General features: G+C 29.3%; 1 protein-coding gene across 1 annotated transcript; it reads left to right on the plus strand.

The window, feature by feature from the left end:
• Positions 4,217-5,542, plus strand: LOC109336723 (zinc finger protein ZAT10-like). The gene has a single exon (XM_019573496.1). The coding sequence runs from the start codon at positions 4,449-4,451 to the stop codon at positions 5,256-5,258; it is 810 nt and encodes a 269-aa protein (XP_019429041.1). The 5' UTR covers positions 4,217-4,448; the 3' UTR covers positions 5,259-5,542.

Genomic DNA, 14,424 nt, shown 5'->3' on the forward strand with positions numbered 1-14,424 from the left:
TAACTTTTAAATAAAAATTTATACACATAAACAACATATAATACATTCAAGAAACTTTACTCTTTTAGTGCAAAACCAGTACCCTTAATATTTGATAGTAACATATATATAATATTAATATTGCTCCAATTTCGAACTGTAATATGTTAAACTTTAAATGTTACATATGAAATCTTGATACTCTTACTGCTTCTACAATTATATATCATCATAATATAATGGCAATAGGGGATGGATGAAGTTGGCCACCAATTCCATCAACATTGTTAGGCATACATTATAACAAGCACAATTGGATAAATTGGATAAATGTGCGTTCTTATAATTAATATTCAAATAGGAGATGGTTTATACTTTATAATATAAAAAATACAATAACGAATGCAGCTTGAATTCATATATAGTTTGATTACCTACATCAAATAACAGTTAAACACAACTAGAATGTGCAACTTGTTCAGTATTATCGCCACTTTTCTTGAAGCCAGCTTGTTGGAACTTGACTTAGCTATAACTAGCGAATATAACACTTAATTAACACCCACTCCAAGCACCGAGTCAAAAGATCCAAGTTGTAAATATGGCAATAAGAATAGTTAATGTGGAGTGATCAATTCTTTCTTTTTCCCACCAACTGTATTCAATATAGTGGGGTTAAGATTAAGAGACCTTATGCTAAATGTAAATAATAATGTCACACAATTAGTAAATAAAAAAATTAGGAAAAATATATATACCACCAGATCACTGCTCAACCTCTCTTCCAACATGCAACTCATTCAAATCATAATAATATTTCCCCAGTGAATTTCCTTTATAACGGATAGAAAAAATAATGGTATGTATACATAAAATCCAAATCTAATCTGTATTTATAAACATATGGCAAGCATAATGTACTTTTTATTAGTTTATACACCCAAAGTTGTGTTTAACAAACAAAAAAAATTGAAGCTGAGTGGGTTAATTCTTAGTTGAGTTGGTAGAGCCTTGAGTATAATACCAATTACTGGGAAATGGTGAAATTTTTTATAAACAAATAGTTTGAAGAGAATATATGTTATTATTAATTATGTCACAAACTCTAATGAAAACATATCATACCTTTTAAAGTGTTTAATATTCCGATAAAAGAAGTGTTTTAATATTTAGGTGTTTGTAAGATTTATGACGAAATTGGTTGGTCATCCTAAACATGTGGAACTGGGGAAGCAAATCAATGAGATGTGAACATGAGAAAATTCCCATCTACTCTATTTAAATTTAATTATTGTATATTATTTTTATTGAACAAGTGTATGATTGTGGAGTATTCACATGTCACTTTTTTATTCAAAAGCAATCCTCTCACACTATCGAAATATAATTTCTTGTGTAGATGAAATTTCAACAGCAACGTGTCACCAATTGAACCTATATGTGCTACGTGTCAATGTGTCTATGGCATTTTTTTCTCCTCTTTTTATTGCGTTGGTGAAGCAACTACACTTCCTTCCTTTCCACTACCACACTCTTCTTCAGAATTCAGTTTGCACTCTATCTTATTGCCATTTAATACGTTTCGTTTTTATTTTATTTTTGTAGATAACAAAGACTATCACAACACACATTTCAAAAACTTTTACGCCATATAGTTGTAGAACTTATGATAGTAATCTTTTTTTAATCATAAACAATAAGATGATATAATGTTTTCTTCTGTTTTTTATTTTACTTTTTTACATTATTGTTAAAGTTAAGGCCACAGAACGTTCGAGTATTGCGTGAGAAATTACTACATTGGGTTCACATATTTACTTTATTGTATGGTCTTATATACATTTCAAGAAATTATACAAACAAACTGTTTCATAATTTGATGGCTATAAAATTGCAATTCTTTTCACAGTAGAAAATTTATTTCATTAAAAAACTTCATTTATTACTAGATTGAGTTAACAAGTCTATTAAGTCATCCCATATTTAATAAAGATAATGTAGAACACAGATTTCCCAATAGTTTGAGAGTTTTTAAGTTGTTATTCTATCATTCAGAATCACTAATAGTGTAACACAAATGAATGATATAATTGTTAGATGTATATATATTTTCACACTAACACCTCATAAATATTACTTTTATATTTGTATTATATTGAATACCTATTAGCAAAATCCTTTCTTATGATATTATTTATATATAAGACATAATTCAATTAGTCATAACTAGGTTAAATGATATTATAATGTTTTATTGTAAATTGGGTTTATTAATAAAGCAATTATCTAAATTTTGTTTAATATTGTACACATAAGCTAAGATAAAAGTTGAAAATTATATCATGCAATCAACAATTTAAAACTTTCTCAAATCTATATCACATCAACCGTAACTTTAAAAATCAGGTAAGATAACGAGGAAGCACGTATACTGGAAAGTTGATATATAACTTCAAAAATCAGGTAAGTTATAAATATGGAATGTTCCACGAAATATATTATAAAACAGGTGGCGAGTGTTGAGGGTTCTTGCAAACATGAGCTGTATGGTGTGTGGTTTATAAGTGGTAACAACGAATCAGAGAAAAAACTAGTATCCTGTTTTTTAGTTAATATTTATTAAAACTGGACATGTTAAATTAAAAAAATATTAAAAAATGTGAGATTATAATATTAACATTTTTCTTTATTCTTCTCCCCTGGCAATCACAATGGTAGTAGATATTTAGTTAAGAATGTGATGTGGTATATGACTCAAATAAGAATAATAATAATGTTTGTTATTTTTGTTAAAAAATGTAATGTTATTTTTATTTCATGAGGAGTTATAATAAATTATAAAATAATATGTGTGATCCAAATAAAAATGAAGATGATGTTGTCATTGTGATTGTCTTGCTACATTCATATGTGGTCATTAATCCCATTCATCTAATTTATATTGACTTACTGAAAATTATAACATTATTATTATTGGCTGGATTTGATGAAACATGAAGGTTGATTAACTTAGAAGGTGGTTTAATCACATTGATTATATTGCATGACATAATGCATTCTTTTAATTGAAATTAAAATTATTTTTTATACAATTTTATTTAATAAAATAAAATTCAGAAATTGACAAATATTGACTTATAGAAAGTAATAATTGTGAATTTTGGTAATTAAAAGATAGAATAATAAGAAGTTATGAAAAAGAAAACTAAATAGGTGCATGCTACTATTTGCCACGAATCATATATAGTATAACTGATGATGGAGTAGAGTAGGAGAAGTGGTTGCCCAAACCAGGAAAGACACAGAATGGGAGAGTGATATGATCGTGATCAAAGCCATGACGCACAGGGACATTTTCAGAATCACGTTCCATTACTCTACCTGCGCAACCACACTGTACCAACAACACACATGGACTAGTAAATAAAAGATGCACAAATGAATTTGGTTTCTGGATAATTTCTTTTGGTCAACATTAAATATAGAGTATGATGTATATGTACATGTAAAAATTTACAAATAATTAATATATTATTCACTATTTATTTATATTATTTTTATTTAAAAGTCAATGATTATTAAATATGAAAAATGAATAATTTTATAAAAACTCTTCCTCATTATTGTATAAAAACTATTATTTTGTTGGTATACATATTTTTCTTCTAAATATAAACCGACTACATTAGATTTTATGTATAATATGCGATGAGAATAATAACAATATTTTAAAGACCAACTAGAAGTCTATAATTATTATTCGGAATAAGTCATGGTAAATGACACTGACATTAAAAAAACCAAGCTGGGAAATATTAGAAAGGAATAAATAAAAGAAAATTATCCCGAATCTAAAAATGGTAAAAGGCATAGACCCAGAGATGCCCACGTTTTCTAATCCAAATTGTACACAGAAAATTCTGGATAGAAATAAATTAAAAAAAACGTGTTTTACACGCATCAAGAAAACTCACGGTGAGACTCTCACACACGATAACACTAACAACGCCGATTCACTCCCATAGTTTCACAACTCATGACCATAACCATTACTACTACCTTTTTTGTGGTTCAATTTAATGTACATAGAATAGAAAGAAAAAAAAAGCAAAAAAAAAAAAAAGTAGGGTATAGTATCACGTAGCATAGTTTTGACTTGGAAAAGGTCATGTATGTATTGGTGGCTAAGTTAAGTGAGTCCTCTACTCTATTCCTCTCTTCTTTAGTTGACCGACCTCACTCTCTTCTCTTCCTATCCCACCAAGTCATCACCACTCACCAACTCACCTCTTTCCTATCCATTATTTCCCTTTTAACTTTCACACTTATTCTCTCCCTATATAAACCACTCTCTCCTCAACCCAACACAACATACCACAACACAAATTTTATACAACTCACTTTCGTTGGTATAACTAGCTCACTTATTCATCTTTGTAAATTTCATTTCATTTCATTTTGCCTAATTAATGGCTTTAGAGGCTCTTAATTCTCCCACACCGTTCTCTAGTAGCTACAAAGAAGAGGATAAAGAAATTGATGTTCATATGAGTGAAGCGTGGGCTAAGAGGAAACGCTCAAAACGACCTCGTCTTGATTCTCCACCTACAGAAGAAGAGTACCTTGCTCTCTGTCTCATCATGCTAGCACAAAGTGGCAACGACAACAACAAAACCGACTCTCCCGGTAAGGAAAAAACAGAATCAACATCTTCAAAGTCACAGCCACCGCAACAACAAAAGGAAGAACAAGAATCATTACCGGCTATTAAGGTGATGAGTCATCGGTGCTCCGTTTGCAACAAAGCTTTTCCGTCTTATCAAGCACTTGGTGGACACAAAGCCAGTCACCGCAAGTCCTTATCTGAAAACGGCACCGCCGTAACCACCGTCGCTGCCACCAACAACAGCACCTCCACCGCCATAGCCACTAAAAAGCTTCACGAATGTTCCATCTGTCACAAGTCTTTCCCTACGGGTCAGGCTCTCGGTGGCCACAAGCGGTGTCACTATGAAGGTGGCATCAACAACAACAACAGCAACGTCAACACAAATAACAGCAGTGCTGTAACTGCTATTACATCCTCAGAGGGCGGCGGCGCATCCAGCCATCGACACCGTGACTTTGACCTAAACCTGCCCGCGCCGTTGACAGAGTTCTTGGAGCCGGCGAGGTTCCACGGCGAGAAGAAGGTGAAAATATTTGAACAAGAAGTGGAAAGTCCGTTGCCGGTAACCGCCAAGAGACCGCGTTTGTTTTCTGGTGAAGATAATGAATGAATTAATGAAACAGTGTCACTTTGTTCAGAAAAAAAAAATTTGATTGATTGATTGAATTTGTTAAGCTTAGTGATGTGAATATGAATCTCACATATTCCGATTTTAATTAGTTTCTATTTGTTGTTATTTTTTATTTTACTTTGATTGGGAAGATTGGATTAGCATCATAGTTTGTTCCTATTTAACGATTCATTGGTTCTTTGTGTACAGACAAAATTTGTTCATTACTTTTGGACTGTATACATCTTTTGTGTCATCAATTCAATCCAAATATCCTTTTTAAACTACTACTTCAATCAACAACTATATTAATATAAAATATAGTAAATGATTAAATTGATAACTTTCTTTTGCAATTGCAAGAAAGTATTAAATGTATAATATCTGCTTCTATTAGTAAAGAATTAGTTCATAACTTACGAGTGTGATTAAATCGCAAGTTCGCAACCGGCAATTATGTGTGTGGTGGCCATGTGTGCATATAAAGTGTAAAAGTATATATTTTAATGTTTCATTTATTTGAAGAAATTACTTATCTATATCTTTTTCAATGTCTAAGTACAAAATAATATTTTTTTATCTCATCCATTATTATATTACAATATTATAATGGTGGGATTTTTTATATGATTTATATTTTATAAAGGTGTAGACTCCTTAACTCATATTAAAGATTGATATATTTATAAAAAATAAATTAAAATTTTATACTAATTTTATTGACTCAGCCTAAATTTGCTGATGACTTCCTCGCTTGTAATCCTTTAAGCACAAAACCATTAGTTGGCCCTTATCAAACTTTAGAGTAAAATAAAAATGCATAATATTTGAGTGATGCTACACTGTTCATAACACATTGTGGGTAACTACTAATTGAAATTTATAGTATTGTTTTAGTATATACAAATTAACACCCTCGTAATTTCTATTCCAAATTTTGTTTATGGAAGTATTTTAAGTGTGATTAAATAAAAAACATATTCAAAATGATGGTTTTAACGTTTCACATGTTTTTAATTTAATGATAATGATGTATCATTCTACAAAATCGGTTTACACAATGTAATTTTTTTATAATATAAAGGTATATGTAAGTCGATATTTTAGTATAATAATACATTTTTTATTTCTTAAATGATATAATTATCACACTTGTTAAGTTCATAAGGAGATAATCAGACTTATTAACACGTCTAAAAAGTACTTGAAAGCCTACTAACCCACCGCTATTAAACAAAAAGACTTTAATATTTGTCTAGTAAAATAGTATATTATTTATCATTTATATATACATATATATTATTTTTATTAAATAATCAATCAATATTAATATATGAATTAAAGTATGATGATATGAGAGATGTAAATATGAGTATGTCCATTAATGCTGAAACTCAAAACTAATCTAGCACAGAATAATTGGATTAAGTCAATATCATTTCTGATAAAATATCCAAAATGGTGGGTTTTTGGGACCCAAAAACATACAGTCCATATGACGCGTGAACAACGCAAGGACAGCAAGAGGGATAAGTGTTTATTTTATTGTATTTGTTATTAATTATTAACTCATTTTGACAGCTTAAACCAACTGTCTCCATTAATGTTTATCCAAAGTTTTAGAATATTAGAAAGCCTCACACTATCTAATGTTTTCTCATTTCTGATAATTCTGTTAAAGGTCTTCAATATCTGCCACAAACATTTTATTAGAGAAAAAAATATAAAATGAAAATTTAAAAACAACATGCTAATGAGAGGACTAAAAACAAATCAGAAACATAATTAGTTGTGCAATGCCTTGTTAATGGGTAAGGTGGGTTGAACTGCAACCCTCCCATGTGCTTCTTGCCTTTAATGCACATGTTGGTATCATTATACCGAATTAGCAACCGCTTTATCTTGTGGTTCTAGTACTTACTCGTAACTATTATATGTTTTCAGAGTACCATACATGTTTGGCAGGAATATGTATCATAATTTTAATTAAAAAGTTAGTTTTTAAGGTTATTAATTTATTATTAATGGTTAGTATACATGTAATAATGTAATTCCTCATTATGTTATTGGGTTGCCAAATTCTGTAGTTTTCTTTTTGAACATTCAGTGACTCAGCATATAACACTTATCCAATTAACACATTGTATCGCATATATATAGTTTACTTTCTCTACCATGTTCAAGCTATATATATATATATATATATCTGTGTGTGTGAGTGATATATCATGACACTGACACTTCATTAAATAATATAGAACTCAATTAGTAACTATATTTTGTGTGGATCTGGATGGTGGAATTAGGTTAAAGATGTTGAACTTTACTACCTTTTTAGTAATGGAAAAGTACCCAATATAAGTACAATTAATAATAATTGTTCTTTAAGAGTTTAAGAATCGGCCTAAGGGTGGATCACCTTGGATTTTCTTTAATAAAAAAACAGTCAATAAAAATATGCCTTTCTCAATTTTATTTTATACAAGATTGTAGGTTTCATTTTCTTTTTATCGAAATGGATTTGATTGAATTTGACTGTAAAGTAATCATAATAATCTACAACAAACCATGAAGTGGGTCGGTTTTACAAACTTATATAAAGGAATGGGTATAATAAGATCTTGAATATACTTTATAATTAATTATCTTATGACCAAGTTCTATCTGGCAAGACGTGTAGGGAATGCTTCAACGTGTTACTAATAATGCATCAATTCAACTAAGCTACGTTAATAGAGTTTGTAAGTGTTTCTAAGTTTTTGAATAAAAGTAGCATTACGCGTTATGTGGCTATATTACAAGCCATATGATGAGGCTAGAATTAAGAAGTTGTGACTTGAAGGAGTGTGCATCTTATGCTATGGGTATCACAGTGTCAAAGTCGGTTCCTCAAAATACGGTCTTCACTAACATGCATTATCTCATGATAAACCTAACTCAAAATACATACGTTATTGTTCCTTCCGTATATAACTTGGTAGCCAAGTTAAACGTAGTGGAAGAATGTCTATATTCGTTTTGTTAAGAAGATGTTTGACTCAAAATTAGTGGGGGGAATAATTTGTTTGGAAGCTTTTTAAGGAAAGGAAGGGAAAGAGTTTTTTTGGTAAATTGTTTGGGGAGTTACTTCACATTTTATGTTGTTGATGTTTTGAGTACGAACTGCTGAGAGGTATATACTCTCTTTCTAATTTGAAAGTTAACATTAAAATGGATTAAATAACGAAATGGCAAAATTAAATCCTTAAGATTTTGTGGGTTGGGAAGTCTATGGGTTTATTTGAGTGTAAAGTTTCACATTGGATATACAAGAATGAATGAAAGAGTTTAAAAGTAAGAAATACATATGAAACTAATGACTTAAATTTGTTGTTCAAGACATGGTATCTCACTTATAATTCTCCACTCTTTTCATACATGGGAACAATGGAACTCCCGGTGGCATTAATTTCAGCTCGACATTCAAAATTCAAGGAACAGCAAACATGAACTACTAAACTAGATATTGAGTTGAAACTCAATATGTTAATTAATCTTAAATCATAAATAATTCAAACTTCGATTTAATATTATATATCCTCAACCAATAAAGCAGTTAATTTATTTTGGGGTTTAATCATAATATCTCCACATGACACAATCTTAATCTCGAGTCATGAGCATTCTCAATAGAGGTTTTCCTCATATTCAAAACTTGAACTTGAATTTTCTTTAATGAGAAAGAATTCACTACCTGTTTTTTTATTTTATTAAATGAATTATATAAAAGTTTTTTTACTACACGTTAATTCATAATAATATATATTTAAAAATATTTACTAGAATTCACAATCAAGAGTAGTGTATTTAATTTTTTTTTCCATAGTTTAACATGTAGCTTATATAATTTGAACTCACAAATTGAACTAAAAAAAATGTCAAGCTCAATTTGACACAAGTTCCAACTATAAAAATTGTTCATTATTTTCATGTGAATTAAGTCAAGTTTAACAAGATTAATAAATTGCTGAAAAAAGCAATTGATGCTTTCTTGTGGAAAAAGAAAGTGCTGCTTCTTTCTTATTCTTTCCTTTTCTTTCTCAATAATAAACTAGAAAAAGGCAGAAAAAATGGCCTCCTTTACGATGATGGTTTCCTATGTATCTAAATAAATTAACACCGAAATCCAAAAGCAACATTTATAATATTCTTTATTATTGGATATACCTAAGGGTTCATGACATGGCTTGAAAGATTGCTTCGTTGAATGTTTACAACAGAGAGGGAAAAGAGGTGCTAACTGTAAAAGCTTCTATAAGATGTGAACAAGTAGGAAATTGAGTCCTTTGCGTATAGGAAGAAAATGATGGAAGCCCTTGCATAGTTTTATCCTTAACTTGCCTTTCTATAAAAGAAAAGTAGTAGTACGTAGTACATAGACAAATAGGGGATGAAATATGCTGTATCATAAAGTATGTAATTACCCATATGATTTTCTATGATTGACCATAAAATATTAAAGTAATAAATAAGTATTGGTTAAACACCTTTAAATTATATTTTATCCACCACCATAAGAAATTATATTTTATCCACCACCATAAGAAATGACACACATCTAGGACAATAAATTTTATGAGGTCAAATAGTGAGCCATTTCAATGATGCCAAAAGTACCGGTACAACCTTCCCCATAAGCAAACCAATGCTCAATAATTATAATTTAAGTAACTCATGGGAAATAAGGTGTAAATTTGAAAATGAACTAACGACCTTGAAGAAAGGCGTGACAAACGTGAAAGACACATCAATTATATTGTAAGTAATATTTATTGTGTTTCTTTCTCAATTAAAGTATCTCCCGTTCATATAGAAAATGTCCAACTGATGACATGGTGTTTCTGTTATCTATTACTTACTAATAAAGTGTTAAGGTAATAGTTAAATTATAGACTAAAAGTTAAGAATTTGATTATTGTAAGTAATATTTATTGGGAGATAGTACTAATAAAATTATCTACTACTTAAAAAATATTAAAGAACCATTAATTATTTTTAATTTTATCATATATTCTATTACCTCATTTAATTCACTAACTATATATTTTTATGGTGATTATGGAAAAGAAAATATTAATAAAGTGGGAGAAAGTAATCAAAGTATATATATTATCTTTTTTATACTAGCGTCACCTTAAAAATATAATAGGATCTTACATTATTAGACTAACGTTTTATAGTTATATATATTATCCAGGAATAACAATTAATAGTATCAGTAGTTTTTGTTCCAAAATATTGAGTAGAAGTTAGAGGAATAAACGTACAAAATCACTAAATATTGATGTAAATCTTAAAATATTTAGTGGCATAAAAACATGCGCACAATATTATATAGAATTATAGCTACAAGCCTATAACCTCTATGATGATTACACTCCTCTCCCATACTTGAGAAGATAATAAGATAAAAATACATGTGAAAATTAAAAGATAAAAACATTTTTATCATTTTAACTTATGTTAAATTATATTTTTATTCTTAAAATTACTTAAAAAATTAAATATCCTCTCTGATAATAGAGAAGAGTATGGTTCCTATATGATGGTATCCATCCGTCATATTCTTGGCACAATCATTTGATTTAATCAAGGCACAATCACAGAAGTTTCTTTTTCAAGTGTGGACTTTCTGCTGAACCGACACATTATTGACTTTTTGAATAATATAATTAATAAAACAGTTAATCCGGCGATTAACTCAACTACAAATAACTATAGGCTCATAAAAAACAGAATAGAGAAACAATGTAGAACTCAATATGTGTACTACTTCATATATTAATTCAAAAATATTTAATTATTAAACTTTTAATTTAAATATTATTTTTTAATTAGTCAAAATCAATTATATTTTGGGACAATAGGTGTTCTCCCATAGATTATGGCATTCTGAGATTGGTCGTTACATTACAGAGCTCAAAAGACTAGAAATCTCATTAAGTTGTTTCGAACAAGTAAATTGAAAGCCCACAGTTAGAATACGTTCACAATTTATCCTGAAACCACTACAATTGGGCTGAATGAGGCCACTTTGAATTGTGTTTTTCTAATATCCAACAGGGCTATGGCCCAAATGAATTCTCCGGAATACAAATGACTGAAATTTCTTTTGCGAGAGTATTTCAATATTTATTATTTTTTGCATTTTAATCATAGAAAAAAACATATATAGATAATGCACACTAGAAAAATAAGATTATAATGAATGTATCATGGAGAAAGTTTGACAACTCCAATTATAGAATAGATATAGATAGTAAAAACATGTTTTGATGTTCGACATATGTGAAGAAGATTGTTAGTAACCACATTAATGACAGTAGGCTAATTAAAGCGATTAGTAAGCTGAATATACCTCATATTATTGATTGGAAGTTATTTTCAATGATTACACGAAAGGTGCAAGAGCCATTTATATAGGATAGCTTTGCTTGAGAAACAAGCTACTTGCCTAACTAACTACCAAAGAATAAAACTAACTTTGAATACATAAAACACACATGCTTAATAAGTATACACATGTGCTAAATAAGTTTTCAAGTGTAGATAGTCTTGGTATGCTAATGATGCTCCTGGTGTCCAACGGAGTCTGTGTTGACCGAGGTGTAAAGGCCAACTGGTGCACCATCTAGTGTGCGTAATTTTGTATTTTATTTATCTACAAAGTTGCAGAAACATTTCTGGTAATGCAACTTACTCTCATTTTCCCTTAAATGAGTGATCCAGTGTTTTACATTCTTGGGCAACATTTCAAATGTCATTCTCGACTGCAAAAAATGTCTTTATGAATTGAATGCTATATATGAAGCATCTCTTTTGCAGGTTTTGATGCTGTACACAACTTTCATCTTCTTATTCCAGTCACAAAAGGAAACAACTAATGGAAATGACGTACAAAACTTTAGGTATAAAGAATTTGGATTCATATTGCTCCACGCGGCACAAAAATCGTCACGTTACACACTCAATTTTCTGTGTCAACAACATGATGAGTGCAAAAGCCACGAACAAAAAAACGTCATATTCATCAATCAGCAAACGCATGCTACCAAGCAATGATTCATATAAATTCATTGGACACCACTCTATTATGTGCTAAGAAATCATCAACATGAAGATGATAATAGCCAATGCCATAATTAGAGTATCATTTTCCAAGCCTTCAAATACTTTATAAAATTTTTAACTCGGCCAATAAGTAAAAAGTCATCGCATGAATAAAAATTATACGGTATTATAAATTTTACTGAACTTTCATTAATTCAGGTTTCAATTTTACTATTTTGTAATATATAAATAACTTATATTATATTTTTTAGTGTTTATAGTTCCAATAGTGGAATAATACTATCAACCAATATTTAAATAACTTCCAATTTTTTATATCCAAATCTAAAGAAAAAGAAATAGGGTATTACTTTGAGTATAAAAAAGTAACACATGAGCAGAAATTTATTTTTTAATTATTTTTGTGCTTAATGTAATATCAATTATTAACTATTTATTTTATAACTAATTATCTAAGTACTTATTTGATAAATAACTAATAATTTATTGCATGTCCGTTTTAGTTATTTTGTATGTTTAGATAATTTCACAACTAACTTTACCCAACAGTTATAATTCAATGAGCTGTTAATACAACTATATACTTTCCCACAACATCCAAAACTTCATTAATTTTTTATAAATTTTATGTGAGTTGTTGATACATGCGCTTAGGATGGACGATGGCTATATGGCACAACTAGTTTTTTTGTCATTTGAATGGTAAAAAGCTACTTGAAGTTTAAAATACTAACCCAATAATGAAATATTGAAAGTTAAAAATATATGGTTGATAATGTGTAGGTAGTGTTTAATTAGGATTATATAGTTTTTTTTTGTAAAAATTAAATAATGTGAAGGGCAAAATATGAAGTGAAAATTACACTATGGTGGAAGTTACACCATATTTTGTTTTTATATATGGTACTAGTGTGTACAGACACTTCGTACCTACTAATGAATATTGCATGTACTACATATTCAATTTTTATATATTTCATTTTTGTGTTTATGACAATGTTCAATTTAAGGTGATATATGTGGTTAATGTATTGGTGATGATTATTTAAGATTATATGGTTTTTTGTAAAAATTAAACGATATTAAGGGATGAAAATTACATCAAGAAAGTTACACTATATTTTCTCTTTATATATAGTATAGATATGGATAATTGCTATAAGTTCTTGATAGAAATTAGTTGAGTTAGTTGTCATTCATAAATAATCCTAAATCCAAATAAGTTAGGATTGTGAAATTAACCCCATGACACTTCTCTAGTGAATGTGAGAAAATTAAATGTGGGATTAAGATTTTGCCTCATAACAAGGTTATGGTAATACGTTTGACATTTATAATAATGTGTTATAACTTCTACCCAAAGGACTGATTTTTTTTTTCTGGCACAGTAGCAGCTAGCAAACGTTATTATAAGCCATGTGAATTCTGATGCACAGCTAGATATTATATCAATTACACAATTTTTTTATCTGGCTAGTTTGTCCATGATGAATTCTAAGTGTGATCGCTGTTCTAATGAGTCTGAAAAGGAATCAACTAGTACCATTACTAGTTAAAGATATCGATGTTGTTAGTGCACAAAATCTGCAGCATTAAACTGTTACAGGATTCTCACTCTTCATTATGATTGTACTGTCCCCCTATGATATAGTATTGACATTTTCAAATTAAGTTATTTGATTTCTTCATTGCTAAATATTTTTGCCTAAACATTATTGTCTCTTAGGATATAAATTCTGACCAAGATGGGTAAGCGTAAGAAACAGCAAAATTCAGATTATCAAAACATAAATGATATATTAAGAAAAAACAATAAATATGGTGTAAATCAACAAATTTCTCATATTTTTAAGAATAATATTTTTTCGAATGAATATACAAATAAAGAGATATAGTATTATTCTTTTGAGATCCTAATGGTTAAAATTAGGCAATGTTGGGCACTTTTTGGCATAAACCGTTGACTAATCCTTGTTGGGAATCTCACCAGTATTCGATGAGTTTGGACAAGTTCAACTAAAACGCCATATTTGAAGATGAACCAACCAAGCCTCAA

Source organism: Lupinus angustifolius, chromosome LG20 (genome assembly GCF_001865875.1).
Source record: "Lupinus angustifolius cultivar Tanjil chromosome LG20, LupAngTanjil_v1.0, whole genome shotgun sequence".
Taxonomy (NCBI): domain Eukaryota; kingdom Viridiplantae; phylum Streptophyta; class Magnoliopsida; order Fabales; family Fabaceae; genus Lupinus; species Lupinus angustifolius.